This window comes from Stegostoma tigrinum, chromosome 5, assembly GCF_030684315.1.
Source record: "Stegostoma tigrinum isolate sSteTig4 chromosome 5, sSteTig4.hap1, whole genome shotgun sequence".
NCBI lineage: Eukaryota > Metazoa > Chordata > Chondrichthyes > Orectolobiformes > Stegostomatidae > Stegostoma > Stegostoma tigrinum.
This window is the reverse complement of record NC_081358.1, coordinates 1,417,279-1,438,678: the sequence shown is the minus strand read 5'-3', so window position 1 is coordinate 1,438,678 and position 21,400 is coordinate 1,417,279. Positions and strand designations below refer to the sequence as shown.

The 21,400-nt window shown below is 42.3% G+C and overlaps 1 protein-coding gene across 5 annotated transcripts in view; it reads right to left on the bottom strand.

Moving 5' to 3' along the window:
* pkhd1l1.1 (PKHD1 like 1, tandem duplicate 1) overlaps window positions 1-21,400 on the bottom strand; it is a 267,609-nt gene that overhangs the window by 74,373 nt on the left and 171,836 nt on the right. For all 5 annotated transcript variants that reach the window (XM_059645764.1, XM_059645760.1, XM_059645761.1 and 2 more), the window contains exons 52-56: window positions 13,469-13,620; window positions 11,717-11,879; window positions 10,135-10,288; window positions 9,605-9,693; window positions 3,640-3,791 (exon numbers count right to left, since the gene is read on the bottom strand). In XM_059645764.1, coding sequence (XP_059501747.1) covers window positions 3,640-3,791; window positions 9,605-9,693; window positions 10,135-10,288; window positions 11,717-11,879; window positions 13,469-13,620 — 710 coding nt within the window. The remainder of the gene's footprint in view (window positions 1-3,639; window positions 3,792-9,604; window positions 9,694-10,134; window positions 10,289-11,716; window positions 11,880-13,468; window positions 13,621-21,400) is intronic.

Here is a 21,400-nt window from a genome sequence, read left to right as displayed (position 1 = left end):
ATGACCTTCCCTCCATCATAAGGTCAGAAGTGGGGATGTTCGCCGATGATTGCACAATGTTCAGCACCATTTGTGACTCCTCAGATACTGAAGCAGTCCATATTCACATCCAACAAGATATGGGCAATACCCAGGCTTGGGCTGACAAGTGGCAAGTAACAGTCGCGCCACACAAATACCAGGCTATGACCATCATCAATAAGAGACAATCTAACCACAGCCCCTTGACATTCAATGCTGTTACCATCACTGAGTTCCGCTCTATCCACATCCTGGGGGTTACCATTAACCAGAAACTCAACTGGACTCACCACATTAACAGAGTAGCTATAACAGCCAGTCAGAGGCTAGCACACTGTGGTTAGTAACTTCCCTCTTGACTCCAAAAGCCTGTCCACCATCCACAAGGCACAAGTCAGGAATGTGATGGAATACTCCCCACTTGCCTGGATGAGTGCCACCCCAACAACACTCAAGAAGCTTGGCACCATCCAGAACAAAACAGCCGCTTGATCGGCACCATATCCACAAGCATCCCACTCTGTCCACCAGCTCAGTAGCAGCAGTGTGTACCATCTACAAGATGCACTGCAGAAATTCACCAAAGATCCTCAGGCAGCACCTTCCAAACCCACAACCACTTCCATAGAGAAAGACAAGGGCAGCAGGTACACCTTCATTACCACGTCCAAGTTCCCCTCCAAGCCACTCACCATCCTGACTTGGAAATATATTACTATTTCTTCAACGCCACTGCATTAACATTCTGGAATTTGTCCCTAATGGCATTGTGGGTCAATCCACAGCTGGAGAACTGCAATGGTTCAAGAAGGCAGCTCAGCCCTACCTTCTCAAGGGGAGCTGGGACAAGAAATAAATGCTGCACTCATACCACAAAATGAATAAAAAACACCCATCCACCTTGTATTTCAGTTTGTAGTTCTGAACAAAGTAAATATGGGGTCCCATATACTGCAGATATGAATTCAGTGGCTGCCTGTAGAGAGCCAGATTACAGAATGTCACATTTGTGAAGGTGAAGAGGGTCAGGAGTCTGGGTAAGACACATGTTTATATTTCCCCTGAGATCACAAGGTGTAGAGCTGGATGAACACAGCAGACCAAGCAGCATCAGAGGAGCAGGAAAGCTGATGTTTCGGGCCTAGACCCTTCTTCAGAAATGTTTCCCCTTTTGAGAATACGGGGACAGGGGTTAAAAATGGGCTTCGAACCTGGTCTGTGTGTGTTAATGTCCTGCCTTCCTGGTGTGTAGACTACAGTGCTGTGAAAGTCACAGTTTTGAAAACTGTCACTACCACCCTTCCAAAGGTAAAGGAAGGGCAATGGGACTCTCACTGAGTGCTAGGAGGGAGTTCACCAGCAATCCAGTCAAAAGAAAACAAGACTACAAGGACTCTGAGCCCTGCCAGATAACTGCTGCTAAAAGAAACCAAGACCATCAAACTCACAAAACTGTCTCAAAACTGACTACTCAACTATCACCGTTAATGCTCATACCCACTGCAATAGCCACATCTCCCACCTACATTTACAAGTGACTCAGAGGCTGACTCACTATGTTTTTAAACTTTTTGGACTCACTTCTTATGTCTTATCTGTCTGTATAAGTGTTGCATTATTATTTCTTTTCACGCTCAGTAACTAATAAATCCATTCATTGTCTGCTCAAGAGAGCCCAGCTCATTTCAAAACATAAACTCATTTGGTCTGGAAGAAATGTATCCACCAGGGAGGGGCATTCCTTTTAAACTAATGTGGTTGTGACCAACTGAGGGGTTGGATGAAGAAAGAAAGGGAGATAGGTCTTTCCTCACCTGGGCACATGAAAGTTTGGAGCATCCATCTGGAATTATAAGTTGTTTCAGGATCCTTATCTGGTCCTGAACATAACCCACTAGGATCTCAAGAACATAGAACAGTACAGCACAGAACTAACCCTTCAGCCCACAATGTTGAGCCGACCCATTATCCTACTCTAAGATCAAACCACCCTGCATACCCTACATTTTACTGTCCTCCATGTGCCTAGCCAAGAGTGGCTTAAAAGTCTCTAAAGTATCTGACCCCACTACCACTGCCAGCAGCGCATTCCTCAGGCCCACCACTCTCTGTGTGAAGAACCTACCTCTGACATCCCCCCTATACCTTCCTCCAATCACCTGAAAATTATGTTTTATTATGGAATTCTCCAGCATCTGCAGTTCCCATTATCTCTGAAAATTATGTCTGTTTGTAATTATCATTTCCACCCTAGGGAAAAGTCTCTGGCTATCCACTCTATCTATGCCTATCATCATCTTGTACACAAACGCTTAGAGCTTCCCTGGGCGTGGAAATGCTGGTCTCCTGATTGACAGGCAGGGGTATTAACCACTATGCTATTGAGGATAACAATAGTCCTCGGCATACAAGTTGAACACATGAATGAAATTAAAACATTATACTGGGTAAATTGTCACTTTCAAACCAATTTCTGCAAAGCTGCAAAAGGCTTTCTTGAATTTGCGCTGCATGCAGGAAAGAGATGTTTGTATCTGATGCTGGCATGTTCCTCGGAGAATTAAGCGAGTTCCTTTCGAGGATTTAAGAGTTCTGTCCCTTGAACAATTAAAAGATTTTGTGACTATCTGGAATTAGAATTCTGCCAAAAATCAGAAAAACTGAAACTGTAAAAGAGGTAACCAATGGTTTACAAGTTGTACCTGAGGGTAATGACATGGAGAGAGTAGCATTTATGCAAAGAAATGGTTTGGTTATAAAGGAACTAAGTTAGTGACGAAGTTTGTAGTCACCAGAACTTGGAGAAAGAAGCCTTCCCTGTCAAGTAAATGCCTCCTTTGTGAACACATCTTTCCTGATTTTGTCGAACAAGATTCCACCAGACTAGGGTCTTCAAGAGCATTCACAGCATGCTAATACATACTAAACTGGTCTTCAAATATTCAAAGCCAACCAGCTGGATTGGTTCTGACAGCTTCACAGCGATCCTTTTAAGACCACTGGATGAAGTCCATTAGTTCCTGGGATTGTTATGTCTTTCTCAATGCCCTTTCCCAGAGGATTGTTTTAGTTCCTCGCTCCACTTTAATCTTCAATGTGTAATTATTTCTGGGATATTAATTGAATCCTCTCTAGGGAAGACAGATGCAAAACACCTGTTCAATTCATCTGCTATTTCTTTATTTTTCCATTCTCACTATCTAGAGAACTAAAGTTCACTTCAGTCAACTCTTTTCCTATCTAAATATCTACACAATATCTTAATATCTATTTTTAACTTTCTAGTCAGCTTTCTCCTGTACTGTAATTCCTGCTTAATTTTCAAAGTCATTCTTTGCTGTGTTTTCAAATTCTGTTCAAGTTTCTAAATTGATACAAATCTTCATGGAACTGTATGGTTTTTCTTTTAATTAAATTTTTATTAAACTTTCCTAGTTACCTGTAGCCAAGCCCTTCCATTAGACATTTTCTTTTCAATGCTGAGAGTTATGAAATAACTCTTTCAATGTCTTCACATGATCTTAAGTTAATATTTCGTTGACTTTAGCCAGCTCTAACTTCAAATTCTGATGATTGCCCGAAATCGAATGTAAATTTTTGGCTGTGATAGCAATTTACCTGAATTGAAATGTATGTTGCATTCAGGATGATTCTTGTGTACGGCGATGAACGATTGACTGACACTAAATTGTCATCCCTAATTTCTAAGGTACCAAGGATGGTAAGATTATAGAGTGGAGGAATTGGGCTATCCACCACCATCCAGATTCCTGCAGGAATAATTTGTTTAAACATGAATAATTAGTATTTAAATTGGCAACTTTTAACTTCTTGTCAAAAGTCCCGAAGACTCAGACTATTTTCCTGGTGCCTTTACACTGACCCACATACAAATAAGGACATCATTAATTCACCTGCCGTAGGAGATCTTGCCATAATCGGTTTAACAGCAGCACTCTGCTTGCTAAACTGCAACATTGTGGAACTCCAGTGGGGAAGAGGAGATGGTCGGTCTAACCGAATAGTGAGAATCTCTGCCAGGTGTAGGCAATGTTTGTTGACTGTGCGTCTGCTGGAATGTGTCACCATTTTCATGGGACTATGGATGGATAGATGGCAGCGCACACGTGCACACGCACACGCACACGCACACACGCACACCTGTCAGAAGATCACAGATTCAAGTCCCATTCCAGAGACAAGAGGATATAATCCAGGACAACACTCCCAGTGCTTCACTGTCAAAGTGGATGTTTTTGGACAAGATATTAAGTGGAAGGCTTGTTTGCCCCCTCAGGTTATCACAACACACTCAATTTGAAGGGTAGCAGTATTGTCCCTGGTATCTTGATCAATAGCTATGCTTTCAACAAAATAATAAAATGGAACACTTGATTATACTGGTGCCACGAGATAGTGAGGTGAGGAATAGGGAGCGGGCGCAGCTTAACACGTGGCTACGCAGCTGGTGTAGGAGGGAGGGCTTCAGATATGTAGATAATTGGGATGCCTTCTGGGGAAGGTGGGACCTGTACAAGAAGGACAGGTTGCATCTGAACTGGAAGGGGACCAATGTCCTGGGTGGAAGGTTTGCTCGAGTCGTTCGAGAGGGTTTAAATTAGTATGGCAGGGGGGTGGGAACCTGAGCTGTATACCGGAGGTGAGAGTTGATGCAGGTGAGGCAGTAGCAAGAGGTAGGCCAGCTAGTGGGAAGGATTTTCTTGGGAAGGAACCAAGGGATTAGTTAAAGTGTGTTTGCTTTAACGCAAGGAGTATCAGGAATAAAAGTGATGAACTTAGAGCATGGATCAGTACCTGGTGCTATGATGTTGTGGCCCATAACAGAGGCATGGGTTTCTCAGGGGCAGGAATGGTTGCTGGATGTTCCAGGGTTTAGAGCATTTAAAAAGAATAGGGAGGGGAGACAAAGAGGAGGGTGTGTAGCACTACCCATCAGAGAGGGTATCACAGCTACAGAAACTTCCATTGTCGAGAAAGATCTGCCTACCGAGTCAGTGTGGGTGGGAATTAGGAACAGCAAGGGAGTAGTCCCCTCGTTAGGGGTTTACTACAGGCCCCCCAATAGCAGCAGGGAGATTGAAGAAAGCATAGGTTGGCAGACTTTGGAAAAGTGTGGACGTAGTAGGGTTGTTGTAATGGGTGGCTTTAACTTTCCCAATATTGATTGGAACCTCCTTCCAGCAGAAGATTTGAATGGAGCTGTTTTTGTAAGGTGTGTTCAGGAGGGTTTCCTAACTCAGTACGTTGACAGGCTGACGAGGGGAGAGGCCATTCTAGACTTGGTGCTCGGAAATGAGCCGGGGCAGGTATCAGATCTTGTGGTGGGAGAGCATTTTGGTGATAGTGACCATAACTGCCTCACATTCTACATAGCTATGGAGAAGGAGAGGATTAGGCAAAATGGGAGGATATTTAATTGGGGAGGAGGAAACTATGATGCGATTAGACATGAGTTAGGAAGCATGGACTGGGAGCAATTGTTCCATGGTAAAGGCACTATAGACATGTGGAGACTGTTTAAGGAACAGTTGTTGCAAGTGATGAATAAATATGTCCCTCTGAGACAGGCAAGAAAGGGGTAAGATAAAGGAACCTTGGATGACGAGAGCGGTGGAGCTTCTTATGAAAAAGAAGAAGGTAGCTTACATAAGGTGGAGGAAGCTAGGGTCAAGTTCAGCTAGAGAGGATTACACGCAGGCAAGGAAGGAGCTCAAAAATGGTCTGAGGAGAGCCAGGAGGGGGCACGAGAAAGGCTTGGCAGAACGGATTAGGGAGAACACAAAGGCATTTTACACTTATGTGAGGAATAAGAGAATGGTCAAAGAAAGAGTAGGGCTGATCAGGGATAGCATTGGGAACTTGTGTGTGGAGTCTGAGGAGGTAGGGGAAGCCCTAAATGAGTTTTTTGCTTCTGTCTTTACGAAAGAAACGAACTTTGTAATGAATGAAACCTTTGAAGAGCAGGTGTGCATGCTGAAATGGATAGAGACAGAGGAAGCTGATGTGCTGAAAATTTTGTCAAACATTAAGATTGACAAGCCACCAGGCCTGGACCACATTTGTCCTCGGCTGCTTTGGGAAACGAGAAATGCAATTGCTTCGCCGCTTGCGAAGATGTTTGCATCCTCGCTCTCCACTGGAGTCGTACCTGAGGACTGGAGAGAGGCAAATGTAATTCCTCTCTTCAAGAAAGGAAATAGAGAAATCCCCGGCAATTACAGACCAGTAAGTCTCACGTCTGTCGTCTGCAAGGTGTTAGAAAGGATTCTGAGGGATAGAATTTATGACCATCTGGAAGAGCATGGCTTGATTAAATGCAGTCAACACAGCTTTGTGAGGGGTAGGTCATGCCTCACAAACCTTATTGAGTTCTTTGAGGACGTGACTAGAAAAGTTGATGAGGGTCGAGCTGTGGATGTGGTGTATATGGACTTCAGTAAGGCATTTGATAAGGTTCCCCATGGTAGGCTCATTCAGAAGGTCAGGAGGAATGGGATACAGGGGAACTTAGCTGCCTGGATACAGAATTGGCTGGCCAACAGAAGACAGTGAGTGGTAGTAGAAGGAAAATATTCTGCCTGGAAGTCAGTGGTGAGTGGTGTTCCACAGGACTCTGTCCTTGGGCCTCTACTGTTTGTAATTTTTATTAATGACTTGGATGAGGGGATTGAAGGATGGGTCAGCAAGTTTGCAGATGACACGAAGGTTGGAGGTGTCGTTGACAGTATAGGGGCCTGTTGTAGGCTGCAGCAGGACATTGACAGGATGCAGAGATGGGCTGAGAGGTGGCAGATGGAGTTCAACCTGGATAAATGCGAGGTGATGCATTTTGGAAGGTCAAATTTGAAAGCTGAGTACAGGATTAAGGATAGGATTCTTGGCAGTGTGGAGGAACAAGAGGGATCTTGGTGTGCAGATACATAGATCCCTTAAAATGGCCACCCAAGTGGACAGGGTTGTTAAGAAAGCATATGGTGTTTTGGCTTTCATTAACAGGGGGATTGAGTTTAAGAGTCGTGAGATCTTGTTGCAGCTCTATAAAACTTTGGTTAGACCGTGCTTGGAATACCGCGTCCAGTTCTGGTCGCCCTATTATAGGAAAGATGTGGATGCTTTGGAGAGGGTTCAGACGAGGTTTACCAGGATGCTGCCTGGACTGGAGGGCTTATCTAATGAAGAGAGGTTGACTGAGCTCGGACTTTTTTCATTGGAGAAAAGGAGGAGGAGAGGGGACCTAATTGAGGTATACAAGATAATGAGAGGCATAGATAGAGTTGATAGCCAGAGACTATTTCCCAGGGCAGAAAAGGCTAACACGAGGGGTCATAGTTTTAAGCTGGTTGGAGGAAAGTATAGAGGGGATGTCAGAGGCAGGTTTTTTACGCAGAGAGTTGTGAGAGCATGGAATGCGCTGCCAGTAGCAGTTGTGGAAGCAAGGTCATTGGGGACATTTAAGAGACTGCTGGACATGCATATGGTCACAGAAATTTGAGGGTGCATACATGAGGATCAATGGTCGGCACAACATCATGGGCTGAAGGGCCTGTTCTGTGCTGTACCGTTCTATGTTCTATGTTCTAATATCATATTGCTATTTGTGGGAGATAACTTTGTGAAACTTAGGCTGTTGCATTTTTTAGATGTCAATAGTCACTGCACTTTGTTGGCTGAAAAGCACAATAGGTGAAGAAAGGTGCTATTGAAATTCAGGTCTTTCTGCTTACTGTTGGGAGCGTTTTAATGGCAGTGTTTTGATTAGATTAGATTCCCTACAGTGTGGAAACAGGCCATTTGGCCCAACAAGTCCACACCACCCCTTGCAGCAACCCACCCAGACCCATCCCCCTATAACCCACACACCCCTGAACACTACAGGCAATTTAGCATGGCCGATCCACCTAGCCTGCACATCTTTGGACTGTGGGAGGAAACTGGAGCACCTGGAGGAGACCCATGCAGACATGGGGAGAATGTGTAAACTCCGCACAGACAGTTCTTTCATCTGACAAGATTTGTAAACAGTTCGCAAAAATTATTCAAATTAAACATCTTTCCTGACTCAAAACTGTATATTTAGCCACATCGATTCACTTAGAACAGTGCCAAAGTGTTAGATGTACAGATGTTTTCCTTTTTGTATCCCAATCTGTCCAGCAACAAACGCTCTTCAGCATATCTTAACATAACGAGAAATCATTACAGCTTGGGATTCATAGAGTTTCTAGTGTACTCTAGGATTATGGAAATTGATTTAGGGAGTGTATTCTGTGATGAATGACATTGCTCTAGGGAATGCACAGTGAATTTAGGGAAATTAGTTTAAGCACTGTACTCTGGATGAGGAAAATTGGATTAGGGAGTATTCTCTGGAATTAGAGGCATTGCTTTGTAGTGTGGGGTGGGGGGAGCGGGGAGGGTGGGTCGACTGTTCCTGCATTCACTGGAGTTTGGAAAATTGGGAGGGGCACTAACAAGGTAGTACAGGCTGGACGCAGGGATAATGTTTCTCCTGGTTGGGTGATCCAGAATAAAGGATTGTGTTGTCGAGATGTGTGGTAGACTGAGATAGGAGAAATTTCTGCACTTAGACAGTGGTGAACCAGTGGAATTTCCAATCACAGATGACTGTACAGCAAAGTCGTGTGCATATTTATAAAAGAATGGCCAGATTTCTAGAAAGTAAACTAACTGTGGTATTCATGGCTGATCAGTCATGATCACGTTGAATGACATAGAAGGCTTGATGGGCTGAACAGCCTATTTCTACACCTAGTTTCTATACTTCCATGGTTTAGGGAGTGCGCTCTGGGGCTGGAGGCATTGGCTTAACACATAGAAGCAGAAGTAGGCCATTCAGTCCATCGAGTCTGCTTGCCATTCAATGAGATCATGACTGATCTGATAATACTCAATTCCATTTTCCTGCCTTTTCTCCACAAACTTGGATTTCCTTGTTGATTAAAAATGTGTCTATTTCAGCCTTGAATATATGTAATGACCCAGTCTCTACAAACTTCAGATTGAAGATTTCCACAGATACACTATCTTTAAGAGAAGAAATTCCTCCAACTCTCAGTCTTAAATGGGAAATCCCTTTCACTGAGGTTATATCCTCTGGTCCGATAGACATTCCCACAGCAGGGAAACAACATTTCTGTGTCATCCTGTAAGCCCCCTAAGAATGATGTATATTTCAATAAGATCTCCTCTCATTCTTCTGAACTTCAATGTGTACTGGCCAAACCTATTGAACCTCTCCTCTTAAGTAAATCCCTACGTACCCAGGATCAACCAGTGAACTTTCTCCAGATTGCTTCCAAGGTCAATATGTCCTTCCTTAGGTAAGGGGACCAAAATTATTCACAGTATTCCAGCTGGTGGTCGGATTAGTGCCTTGTAGTTTTATAATTTTTATGCTCCATTTCCTTTAAAAATAAAAGACTAACATTCCATTTGCCTTCCCTATTACTCATTGAATTTGTATGCTAGCTTTTTGTGATTTATGGATTAGGAGCTGTACATTGTGATTAGAGAACCGATTGGTTTTATCATCACTCTGTACCTTGTTCGATCAGCACGCTGCTACCTTCAGTAGGGACAGTGTGATTGGATTCTAGCCTTGATTCCCAGAACGAGGAGTTCGACCATGCCCTGGAAAGAAAGGGTTTTTGACAGTGACAAAGGTTCCTTTCGTTAATTGAGAAGCAGGTGTTGATTAAAAGCAAAATAACTGAAATTATATGCACAAAGCAGGCAGACGGTTTGAAAGCAACTGGTAAAGTAACCAGAGGGGGAGATGAAAAATGTTTTAAAGCAGTGAGCTGTTATGATTTGGAACATATTACTTGAAAGGATGGAGGAAGCAAATTCAGTAGCAATTTTCAATAGAGAACTGGAGAAGGACTTAAAAGTGGAAAAAACTGAGAGAATGGGATTAATTAGACGGCCTTTGAAAAACACCTGCATGGGAACAACAGCTACAAATGCTGTAAAGGTCCGTAAATCAATTGCAACAACCAATTGAGAGATTTGTTTGAATATTAATCATCTCCCCTCTGTCCTCACTAGCTTTTATACAATGTTATATCTTACACATAATAAGAATCATTGATCTCTGGCTGTCTGGGAGGTGGCTCACAGTTCTTGTAAAAACAGCGAAATACTTGAAACTGAACATCGATGTCAACCATTGTTGGGTCAAGGTTTGAATGAAAGCTGTGTTGATCTGAAATTCTCCTTCCTGAAACTGGAACGTTATTGAACAACATCAGGAGCTGGTAATATTTTAACAACATGAGACTCTGCATTAATATAAAGGGAACAACAGACTGGTTAAGACAAAGTAAATGGCATTTCTTGTGACTTTCAAAATAGAAACATAACTCTGGAACTGTGATCTCCCTTTTTAGTATTTTAAATGAATTTGACTATGGGTAGTCGCACAAGTGCTGATTTCTCCAGGTGCTGCATGGTACCACATGCTTACCGAGCGCAGATGTAAATCCAAAGTAAGAAACAAGGCACAATGTTCCCTTTGTAAAATTTACTCATTATCAGAAAATGGAAACAGTATTTAAAACAATTTAATTTCTGCAAGCCAATAGTCTATTTTAAATAGATGAGGAAATGTCATTTCCAAGACATTGACCCAGATATTGTGTGGAGGGTTGGAAACTCTAGTTTACAGTGAGTCAGCGGTCTGTGAGCTGTGTTCTGTCATTTAAACATCCAGTGGCATAGCCAGACACCGTGAAAAGGTCGGTATGCAAGGGAAGTGTGGAGATAGGATGATATTTAGTCAGGTTGCTGTGTGGGTAGGGTGCATAGATGCCAGGTAGATAATGAGTAGGTCATGGGCAAAAGGGGTGCTATTGGGGTCCGGGGATCAGGCTGCAATAAGAGGGTGTATTGGATCTTTTGGGGGCGAGGGAGAATCTTGGTGGTGGCTGTAGGTCTTGAGTCTGGATGAGTGGGCAAAGACCAGCAGTGAAGAGTCTTGGGTCTGGTAAGTCAGTGGTCTCAGGGCTAGGAGGCTTTGGGCAGGTGGGGAAACAATGGTTCCAAGGTTGGAGGGGTTGGGGTCAGGCTGATGCTGGGGAGGGAGACAAAGAGGGGAGGAAAGTGAGCATTCCTTTCAGTGGGAGTTGGGTCAGGGCACTGTTCTGCTAGGGATGTAATTCCAAGGAGACTGCAGAATGTAAAGGGTTGAAGGAAGTGTAATGTAGGGTTAGTGGTGTGTCGGGGGTGCTTTAGATTTCCAAACTTTTCCAAAGCTAAACAAAGTGGGACTTGCAAATTCTTCAATTTTAACAGACTCTTTCAGACTGTTGCTGGAAAAATAAATTTCATGGCCAATCCTGATGGAGTCAGCTGCATTTGGAATTCTGCATTGTGCTAGCACAAAACTGTACACTGTGCAGCTTCAATAATTCTCTGGCCATTGGAATATCTGTGTCAATGTGCCTGGCATGGCCTCAAATCGTTCTAATGTAGTCTTACTTATCCCTGGGAGTTGCGTGCTTCCCTAACTCCAGGGTCCAACCTCAACCACAGCAAAAATCCAAACTCAATCCCCTCCCCCACCATGAAAATATCAGATCACCCACACCTATGGCAAAGTTCTTGATAGCCATTGAGTTTTCTGGTAAAGTGCAGTCAATGTTCATAACCTTACTCAGATAATACAGGGTCAAGTTGTCCTGGTCAAAGTACCAATCACCGTTCTGGTTGCTGGCCCAAGTGAGAGGCTGCAGTGAATTATTCCGAACTGAATTCATGATCTTGAAATGGTTTGGTTGCTGTACGAATTTGTGGGACATTACAATAGAATCATTGTCCTAAAAAAGAAACAAAACTGAACCATTACTAACTATCTCAGACTGTAAAATGAACATCTTTCCAAAATTTTCAAAGTAGTAGAACTGTATCAGTGATAATGGGAACTGCAGATGCTGGAGAATCCAAGATAACAAAGTGTGAGGCTGGATGAACACAGCAGGCCCAGCAGCATCTCAGGAGCACAAAAGCTGGCGTTTCGGGCCTAGTAGAACTGCTCCCTTTCCTGCTCCCCTGTTCCCATCTCCTCCTGTAGCCCATGCTTCTCTGCTCTTTTCTACATTCTCTCCCTTTCCTTTGCTTTCCTTCTCTTTTCTTTCTCTCTTCTCTTAATTTGCATACATTTCACTCTTTCCCTCACCTCTTGTCTGCTTTCTCCTATCTTCATCTCTCTTTTATCCCCCCAGCCCTCTTTTCCTTCTCCCTTCTTCCTCTCTTCCTACTGCTCATCCTCCCTTCATTCTTCTCCTCTGCTGTAGATAAGGGACTTTGAAAACTCCCAGATGGAACCTGAACATTTCCACGTCATTTTTACAAATATTCTCCACCTCGCTTCTGCTCGATTACGGGCCTGTATTAAGAGGCTCAGCTCTTCACTTGCGCATTTGGAATGTGAGTTATTAGATGAATCTCAAATTCATGAAAAATTCTTGTTTTAAAAACATGCAATGAGGCACTTTGGATAAAGAATAATTGATGACACTAATTTGGGGCACTTATCGGTTTCTCTCCACCAACAAAGAAATGGCAAAAGACTACAGGGGTGACATAGGTAATTCAATATTTGCTGCATCGGTGAGAGGGCTCCTCATTACCAATGGACAAGTAGGCTCATCTTTGGCTGTTCACCCAGGATCCCTATTCTCTAACTTCAGCCATCATCCTTTAAAGAATTTGATCATTGGAATATGGTGTGTGTGTGTGTGTGTGTGTGTGTGTGTGTGTGTGTGTGTGTGTGTGTGTGTGTACATACGTGCATGTGTGTGTGGGGGGGGGGGGGGTCATGTTTGCTCATTGTGAATTTCCAGGACTTTCACTTCACTGCGCTTAAGGCCCTCTATTAATAAACCAGTATTTAACGGAACCAAAAGACTCCATGGTTCTGATCATAACAACGTAATCAAAGTCCCCGCAGCAGTAAACCCCCTATTGACAGATCCAAAGGCTAGAGGCTAAAAACAGAGTCTCGGCTCCGACGCACATTGGAACAACTGCATTAAGGAAGATTACCATACACTCGATCAAAATGTCAAATTTCAAGGAAGGTCTTAAAGGAGAAGAGAGAGTGTTGGAGAGGTTTATGGTGTGAATTCCAGATCATCAAATGCTGAAAGCTGAAGAAATAGCCACCACTGATGGTGTAATGGAACTGGAATATCTACAAGGTGCAAAACTAGAGGATTGCAGGTACCGTAAAGTTGCAAAGATGGAGGAGATTTCTGAAAAAAGTAGACTATGAGACCATAGATTGATCTGAAAGTGAGGACAAGAATTTTAGTGAGCTTGCAAAATACGTCAATGTCTATGAGTAAGTAATGCAACAGTATTTAACTCGTTATTGCACTCTCCTTTAAATAAGACTCACGAATACCTTGAAGTGATGGAACTTGGCTTTGTAGGAGATGTTGGTGAGATGATCCATATCCTTGAAATGCCAATTTAAGATCTCATCATTTGGAATAAGAGCCAGCCAATGACCGTTATTTATCCCTTGCATGGACCAGTATGGGATGAAACTGGTTCCTATATCAACACACCAGAGAACAGGCCTCATTCATTTGAATTAAACATATCAAGGAGTTCAACATTTGTTCATTACAGAGAGAATGGGTTATTCCATTCCATCTCTCTAAGCAGTATTTATAACATTTTTTGAATAAACATATACTAATAAGCAATGTAAAGGCATCCTGTCTACAAACCTGACTTTGTGTGAACAGAATTTGGTAACATTTGAGAGGGTGATTGTCTATGAAAACTTTATAATAGGGATTTTCAACATAAACAGTTGTTAGCCAAAATATGTTGATGAGCCAACTAAAAACTTAAGAATAAAAACAAAAAATCCTGGACAAACTTAACAGGTCTGTCAGAATGTGTGGACAGTGAAAAAGAATTAACATTGTGAGCCTGACATACTCTCTCCAAAGAAACTCCCCAGCTGCTGCCTGTCCTGCTCTAACACTTTCTGTTTTTACTTCCGGTCTCTGGAGTCTTCATCACTTTGGTTTGTGAAACTCTAGCCTTTTTATTTCAGGAAGAAATAGTAACTGAAATGTACATCTTAGATAAGACATTAAATTAATACTACATTTAGAAAGAAACACAATCAATATTATTAGATTAGATTCCCTACAGTGTGGAAACAGGCCCTTCGGCCCAACAAGTCCACACTGCCCCTTGGAGCATCCCACCCAGACCCATCCCCCTATAACCCACACACCCCTGAACACTACGGGCAATTTAGCATGGCCGATCCACCTAGCCTGCACATCTTTGGACTGTGGGGGGAAACCGGAGCACCCGGAGGAAACCCATGCAGACACAGGGAGAATGTGCAAACTCCACACAGACACTCACCCGAGGTGGGAATTGAACCCGGGTCCCTGGCGCTGTGAGGCTGCAGTGCTAACCACTGAGCCACCGTGCTGCCCCATACCCATATACCCACACATACCCAAATATGTTCCTTTGTTTCTTTTTTAAATAGCTTCATTTAACACAATGTATTTCAGGAGCAGACCATTCAGCCCCTCAAGCCTGCTTGACCATTTGCTAATAGCAAAGCAGATCTGATCATAGCCTTAACTCCACTTTCCTGCCTATCCCAATCAAAAGTCTTTCTAATTCAGCTTTGAATATATTCGATGAGGCAGACTCCACTGCTCACTGGGTAAGAGAATTCTAGGGACATTCTGTCCTCTGAGAGAGAAAGATCCTTCCTTATTTAAATGGGATACCCCCAAACTTTAAACAGTGATCCCTTATTGTAGACTCCCCACAAAAGGAAAAATGCTCTCACCATCCAATGGGTCAAGTCCCTTTAGGAAATTATATGATTCAATCATATTAACTCTCCACTTTTAAACTATAGTCATTGTAGGCCCATCTTACTTAACCTTTTCTCACAATAAAAAAAACCCTTTCAATCCTGGGCCTCAGCGAGGCTGGAGGTGATGCGAGGGGAGAGATGTGCTGTGAGGGGCTGTGAGACCCTTACTGTCTGTTGACTGGTAGCCTTCACAAAAAAAGTTACATTGAGGTCACAGGAATGGGGAGGTCAGGGATTGGTGAGTACTTAAGTCATTCTTCATTTAAACTCCCGTAATTTATTAGTAATTGTCTGTTGTTTAAGGTGTGCGTGGTTTATTGCAACTAGTGAAGTGTCTCTATTCTTTGTCAAATTTAATCAGTACTCGTGAAATTTATCAATTGTTGTATGGCTTATTCATATTTATTATTAGCATTAGTTATTAATTCAGGCCAAACAGAATGAAATCAATACAAGTAAGCCAATTTCAAACTAAGTTAATGTGGGAGAGTAAAATTGTAAAATAGTTTGGTCACATGGAATGCATATCCTGTACTAGTGGGAAATTGTGAATGCTGCTGGTGACCTAGCCCACCACATGTGCAAGAAATGTCCGGTAGTTGCAAAACCTTGGGCCCTCGGTTTCAGAGAGTGAACGATGGTCGCAGACACTGTGGCACATCTGCAAGGCTGAGAGTTATGTAGATAGCACTCTCAGAAAGTTGGTCACACTGCAGGCCTGGAGTAGGCAGGCAGAAAGGTGGTCCAAGAGAAGCAGAAAGATTGTACAGTGATGCCCCATGATCCTGCTCGCTCATCAGTTTTCTGCATTGGATACTGGTGAGGGTACTAGTTCCTTGGAGGAGTGAAGCCACAGCTACATGAATACCAAGCTCTACAGGAGAAAAGGAAGATGGCAAGAATAGCAGAGATCGGGGCCTCATTGGTTTGCGAGTGTTTCTGTGACAACAGACATGACTCCACCATGGTATGCTCCCTCCCTGCTGCCAAGGTGAAGGATGTCATTAAATGGCATCATTCCTCTGGGGGAAGGTGAACGGCAAAAGGCTATGGCACATGTTGGTGGTCTTAGTCCATGCCATGACTTAAATATGAATGGATGTGTTCTGAAGAAGGGTCACTGGGCCTGAACACGAACTCTGACTTGTCTCCACAGATGTTGCATGACCTGCTGAGATTTTCCAGCAATTTCTGTTTTTTTGTTTCAGATTTCCAGCATCCACAGTTCATTTGTTTATTTTTGTTTAAATATTAAAGGAGTTGTGCTCCTGAAAGAAGAATACAGCAATCAAGAAAGCAAATGTAAAAGCAAAACCTCTAAAGTTGTTGCTTCAGGGTTATTGTCAATTCCAGTGCTAGTGAACACTGAAGAACTGAATAATTGCACATGTTACCAGAGAACTGGTGCAGGAGAGATGGCATTTCATTCTAGGGCGAGAGGGATACTTACAAAGTGGATGGGGTTTACCTTTGTTAGTCTGGCAGTAATATCCTTGCAGACAGAGTTACTAGTTTTGTTGGATTTGAAACTCAATTGTCAGGAACAAAGAACATAGAACATTACAGCACAGTACAGGCCCATCGGCCCTCGATGTTGTGCCAACCTGTCATACTGATCTCAAGCCCATCTAACCTACACTATTCCATGTACGTCCATATGCTGACCAATGACTACCGAAACGTACCTAAAGTTGGCGAATCTACTACCGTTGCAGGCAAAGCGTTCCATTCCCTTACTACTCTGAGTAAAGAAACTACCTCTGACATCTGTCCTATATCTTTCACCCCTCAATTTAAAGCTATGCCCCCTCGTGCTCGCCGTCACCATCCTAGGAAAAAGGCTCTCCCTATCCACCCTATCTAACCCTCTGATTATTTTATATGTTTCAATTAAGTCACCTCTCAACCTTCTTCTCTCGAACGAAAACACCCTCAAGTCCCTCAGCCTTTCCTCGTAAGACCTTCCGTCCATACCGGGCAACATCCTTGTAAATCTCCTCTGCACCCTTTCCAAAGCTTCCACATCCTTCTTATAATGCGGTGACCAGAACTGTACACAATACTCCAAGTGCAGCCATACCAGAGTTTTGTACAGCTTCACCATAAGCTCTTGGTTCCGGAACTCGATCCCTCTATTAATAAAAGCTAAAACACTGTATGCCTTCTTAACAGCCCTGTCAGCCTGGGTGGCAACTTTCAAGGATCTGTGTACATGGACACCGAGATCTCTCAGCTTATCTACACTTGTAACTGTTTTTAATTAAATTTAAGGCACTAGTCTTAGACTCACACTGTGCTATCTTTCTGGTTCTCTTGGAACCTGAGAGGAAGCTCAGATTCAGAGGAAGCAAAACTAGTAAAAAGAAATAGGAAAGTAGGAAGCAAAAACAGAAAGCACGAAAAAGCATAGGTAAGCACTAAATAGGATGAGAATAGAGAATGATGTTTAAAAAGGCACTCTATCTGAATGCAAGTAGCATTTGAAAAAGGTTGATGATTTGAATCCACAAACTGATGTAAATTGACATCAGAGAGGCCTGGCTTACAGGGCGACCAAACTGGGAATTGAATTTAGATGTTTAGGAAAGATAGACAAAAAAAAACCCCTCTTGCTCTCAGTTGTCCTATAGCTAATTAGCTTTGTCTAATATTTAATTTGCCCGTTTGTCTATTAAAATCACTCTTTGCCAATTTATAGAGTTGATTTAATCTTGTGACTTACCGCTAAGTTGCGCAGTATTGCACATTTTTACTTTCAATTTGGTACTATCTTCAACATCCTTAGTTAGCCATGGGTAGAATGTCCTTCTCATAGGATCTTTTCTTCTCAATGACATTCATCTTTGATGAGAGTTATGGACAAACACTTTAAATGTTTGTCTCGGTTTCTCTACAGTCCTAACTTTTAATCTATCTTCCCAGTTCACTGAAGCCAACTCTGATCTCATGCTCTTGTAACTGTTTTTATTTAAATTTAAGGCACTAGTCTTAGACTCACACTTCACTCCCTCAAACTATTATGAAAGTTTGTCATGTTGCGATCATGCAGTCTACAGGCTCAATTATTATGGGGTCATTTCTTAATTTTGTCTTATTGGACATGTTATGTCTAAAATAGCCTGCTCCCTGGTTGGATCTAGAAATGGACCACTTGATAAAATAGTTCTAAATCCATTAAACAATCTCATCTTTTAGGCTACCTTTATATGTCTGATTCATCCAATACAAGATTAAACTCACCCAATTATTGTAATCCCTTTCTTTGAAATCCTTAATGTTTTCTCTGTTATGTTCTATCTGACAGTGCAACTATTGTTAAGGACACAATCCAGTATTCTCATCATTTTACCCAATTTGAATGGGCTTCTTGATATTCTGAATTGAGGTAATCTCTTACTACTGTACTAACGTCATCCTTAACTCACAAACCACCTTTTCCACCATCGTATTCTAACTTGCTGCCATTCTAAAGTGTCAAACAGCGTTAAAAATTGTCATGATAATATAAAATATGGACTATTGATGTTTGAATTCTATCAGCTGATTTAATACTTGGCACATCTGTGGATGGAAGTATTATTTACAAGGGACAAAAATACTGTCTTAAAATGGCTGATTTGATCACTTGATCCACGCAAGATGGCTAGATTTTAGCAGCCAATATGCATGATATTAAATACAGTATAAATTGAAATGAACATTTTCTCCAAAGACAATGAAATCAGATAGACCAGCCCATAGGAGGTGCAAAAAGATCCTCACCTATTTCATTTATGGCAAAATTACAGTCTTCTCAAGTTAGCAATGACACCACCTGGGCTCAATAACGTGAGCAGATACCAACTAAACAACCAACTGGCTTTTCAGAGATAACAAAGTGTGGAGCTGGATGAACACAGCAGGCCAAGCAGCATCTCAGGAGCACAAAAGCTGACGTTTCGGGCCTAGACCCCTCTCTGATGAAGGCCCGAAACGTCAGCTTTTGTGCTCCTGAGATGCTGCTTGGCCTGCTGTGTTCATCCAGCTCCACACTTTGTTATCTTGGATTCTCCAGCATCTGCAGTTCTCATTATCACTGGCTTTTCAAAGAGCTGTGTGGCAGATGAGGAGGAGACAGAATTATAAAGTAGAACTTGAATACAGGATGAGAAGGCTCTTTCCCTTCAGAAGAGTGTGACATCTTTAAGCACTGACTGGGAAGAAGCATTGGGGAACAGATAACTTAAAAGACAATTCCAATGCTCACTACTGTTGACCACCTCCAGGAAACCAACTCATCAACCTTTGTCTCAATTTAAAATCTTATGACTTAAGGACATCCAAAGGACTGTCAAACTCAATAACCTTTTATTTTCATTAATACTGTACTTTATCTCATTTTAACAGTGGTAATGGGTGACTGTGTGTGTGAGAATTCCAGTGACTGTATGCTCAATGTTTGACATTGCGTCTTCATTAATTTGCGTGCAGTTAACAGGTAATAAAAATTGCTGCTATTTTCTCTGTAAAAAAAAGCCTGTGATTGACTCATTAACTTACAGTAAAAGAAGTTAACCCTGTCTAATTAGAGAAAGGTATAGCCTTGAAATAAAATGAACATAATTTTTTGTTGAAACAATTTTTACACAAAATCAAGGAGGTTGAAAGGAGGAAGCTAGTTCACCCCATCTAATCTGGTTGTAACAAACTTCAGATTAATCTGAAGTGGCTATCAGGTCATAAACATATATTTCTAAAGTTTTGTTATGAATTATGTGAGCTTGCTGACACAGCGCTTTTAATTCTGGCATTTTACAAAGACTGAAGTTCCAGCCTTATCCTCTGGAACATTATTAAAATTTATTCAATCTCTCCTTTCATGTTACACTCTGGTTATCATTTGCTATGTTGTGATTCTGCTCTATTGCCTTGTCTTCTCTTAACTTTAACATGCCTGCCCTCAAGTGATATCTCACCTGACTATCTAGTTTAAAGCCCACTGTACTTTTAGGACTGACAGAAAGACTAGCTCCACCACAATTCAAAGAAAGTCTTTCCTAATGGTACCTTTCCTAGTTTCCGTAATATTGGTACCAGTGCCCGATGACCAAAGCAGAACATCTCCTCTACTCTTATATGTATCATCTAGAAACTTGAATTCTGACAACTGGATCTTTCCAGTCCAATTGCAATTCCTCTCAAGCCGTGAGCAGATATCCAGGACCCTGGCACTGAAATGGAGACTTTTGGATTTTGTCTCTGCTATAGATAAGTATGTCTTTGACCACGCTGTCCCCAGTTGTCACTATATTGCTAGTTACTTCACCAGGTTGAACAGCTCCTTATACCAATGTGCCATTGTCCACCACTTGCAACTGTCCAACAGAAACCTTCATTGTATTGGACAACTGTAAGGGGTGACGCACCTCCATTTTGACCTTCCTGATTTCTATCCACAACAACAAGAACAAAGTTGCTGGAAAAGCTCAGCAGGTCTGGCAGCACCTGTGGAGGAGAAAACAGAGTGAATGTTTCGTGTCAGGTGACCCTTCCTCAGGCCCTTTCTCCTTCACAGATGCTGCCAGACCTGCTGAGCTTTTCCAAAGACTTTATTTTTGTCCTTTTGGTTTTCCTGATTTCCAATCCTGCTTCTCGCAGTCTTGCTCCTGGTCAGGGAACAAATCAAACAAACAATCAAGCAATCTCATTCAAATCAGTCAGAACTGATCCTTCGCTAATGCCCTGCTGTGTCTGTAGCTTGGTTCGTGAACTCTGAGATGGAACTCCCCAAACTATTGATATTTTCCTGCAGGTGCAGTTACTGTGGGTCACAGTGGTTTCCCAGGAAAGCTACAACTGGAAAACATCAGTGAACTTGGCATCCCCACTATGTTTAATGAACAAATTATTTTCCCAATAAAATTTGAATTAATGCCTCCAGATGTGCATGTGCTTACTGTTAATTAACATGCGGCTCACCCTGAGTGAAGTGCCTAGTTTAAATAAGAGAGAGTAAAAAAGAACTCACCAACCAATGAACTGCTTACTTCCTTTGCCACTTTGTCACACTTCATTTTCTTTGAAACGCACTGAAACCTCAGTCTGACTACAGTCTTTCCCCCAAATCCCGCAATTCGCCAAACTCCCGATGTTGTTGCCAGGTCACCCTCTATTTCTGGGAGCAACCTTTGTTTCCTAATAATAAAGGGATGCTGAGAAAAGGTAGGAAAAGGAGAACCAATTTCCCTCTTCACAAAATTCCCATGTAAACAAAGTTCCCACAACACACTACTTCTATGTCTCACTCAGATGTGGTCTCCTCTCCTTACGTTCTCCTTGACTCCACCAGGTTTTACAACCTTCCTGTTCTATGTTTCTACTCAATGCCTTTAGCCTGACTAAATATGCCCAGCCATAAGCTGAATATATTTATGTTGGAAAACCAAAACAGAGTTTCCAAATACAACTGTGCATCAGGAACACATGCAGTTG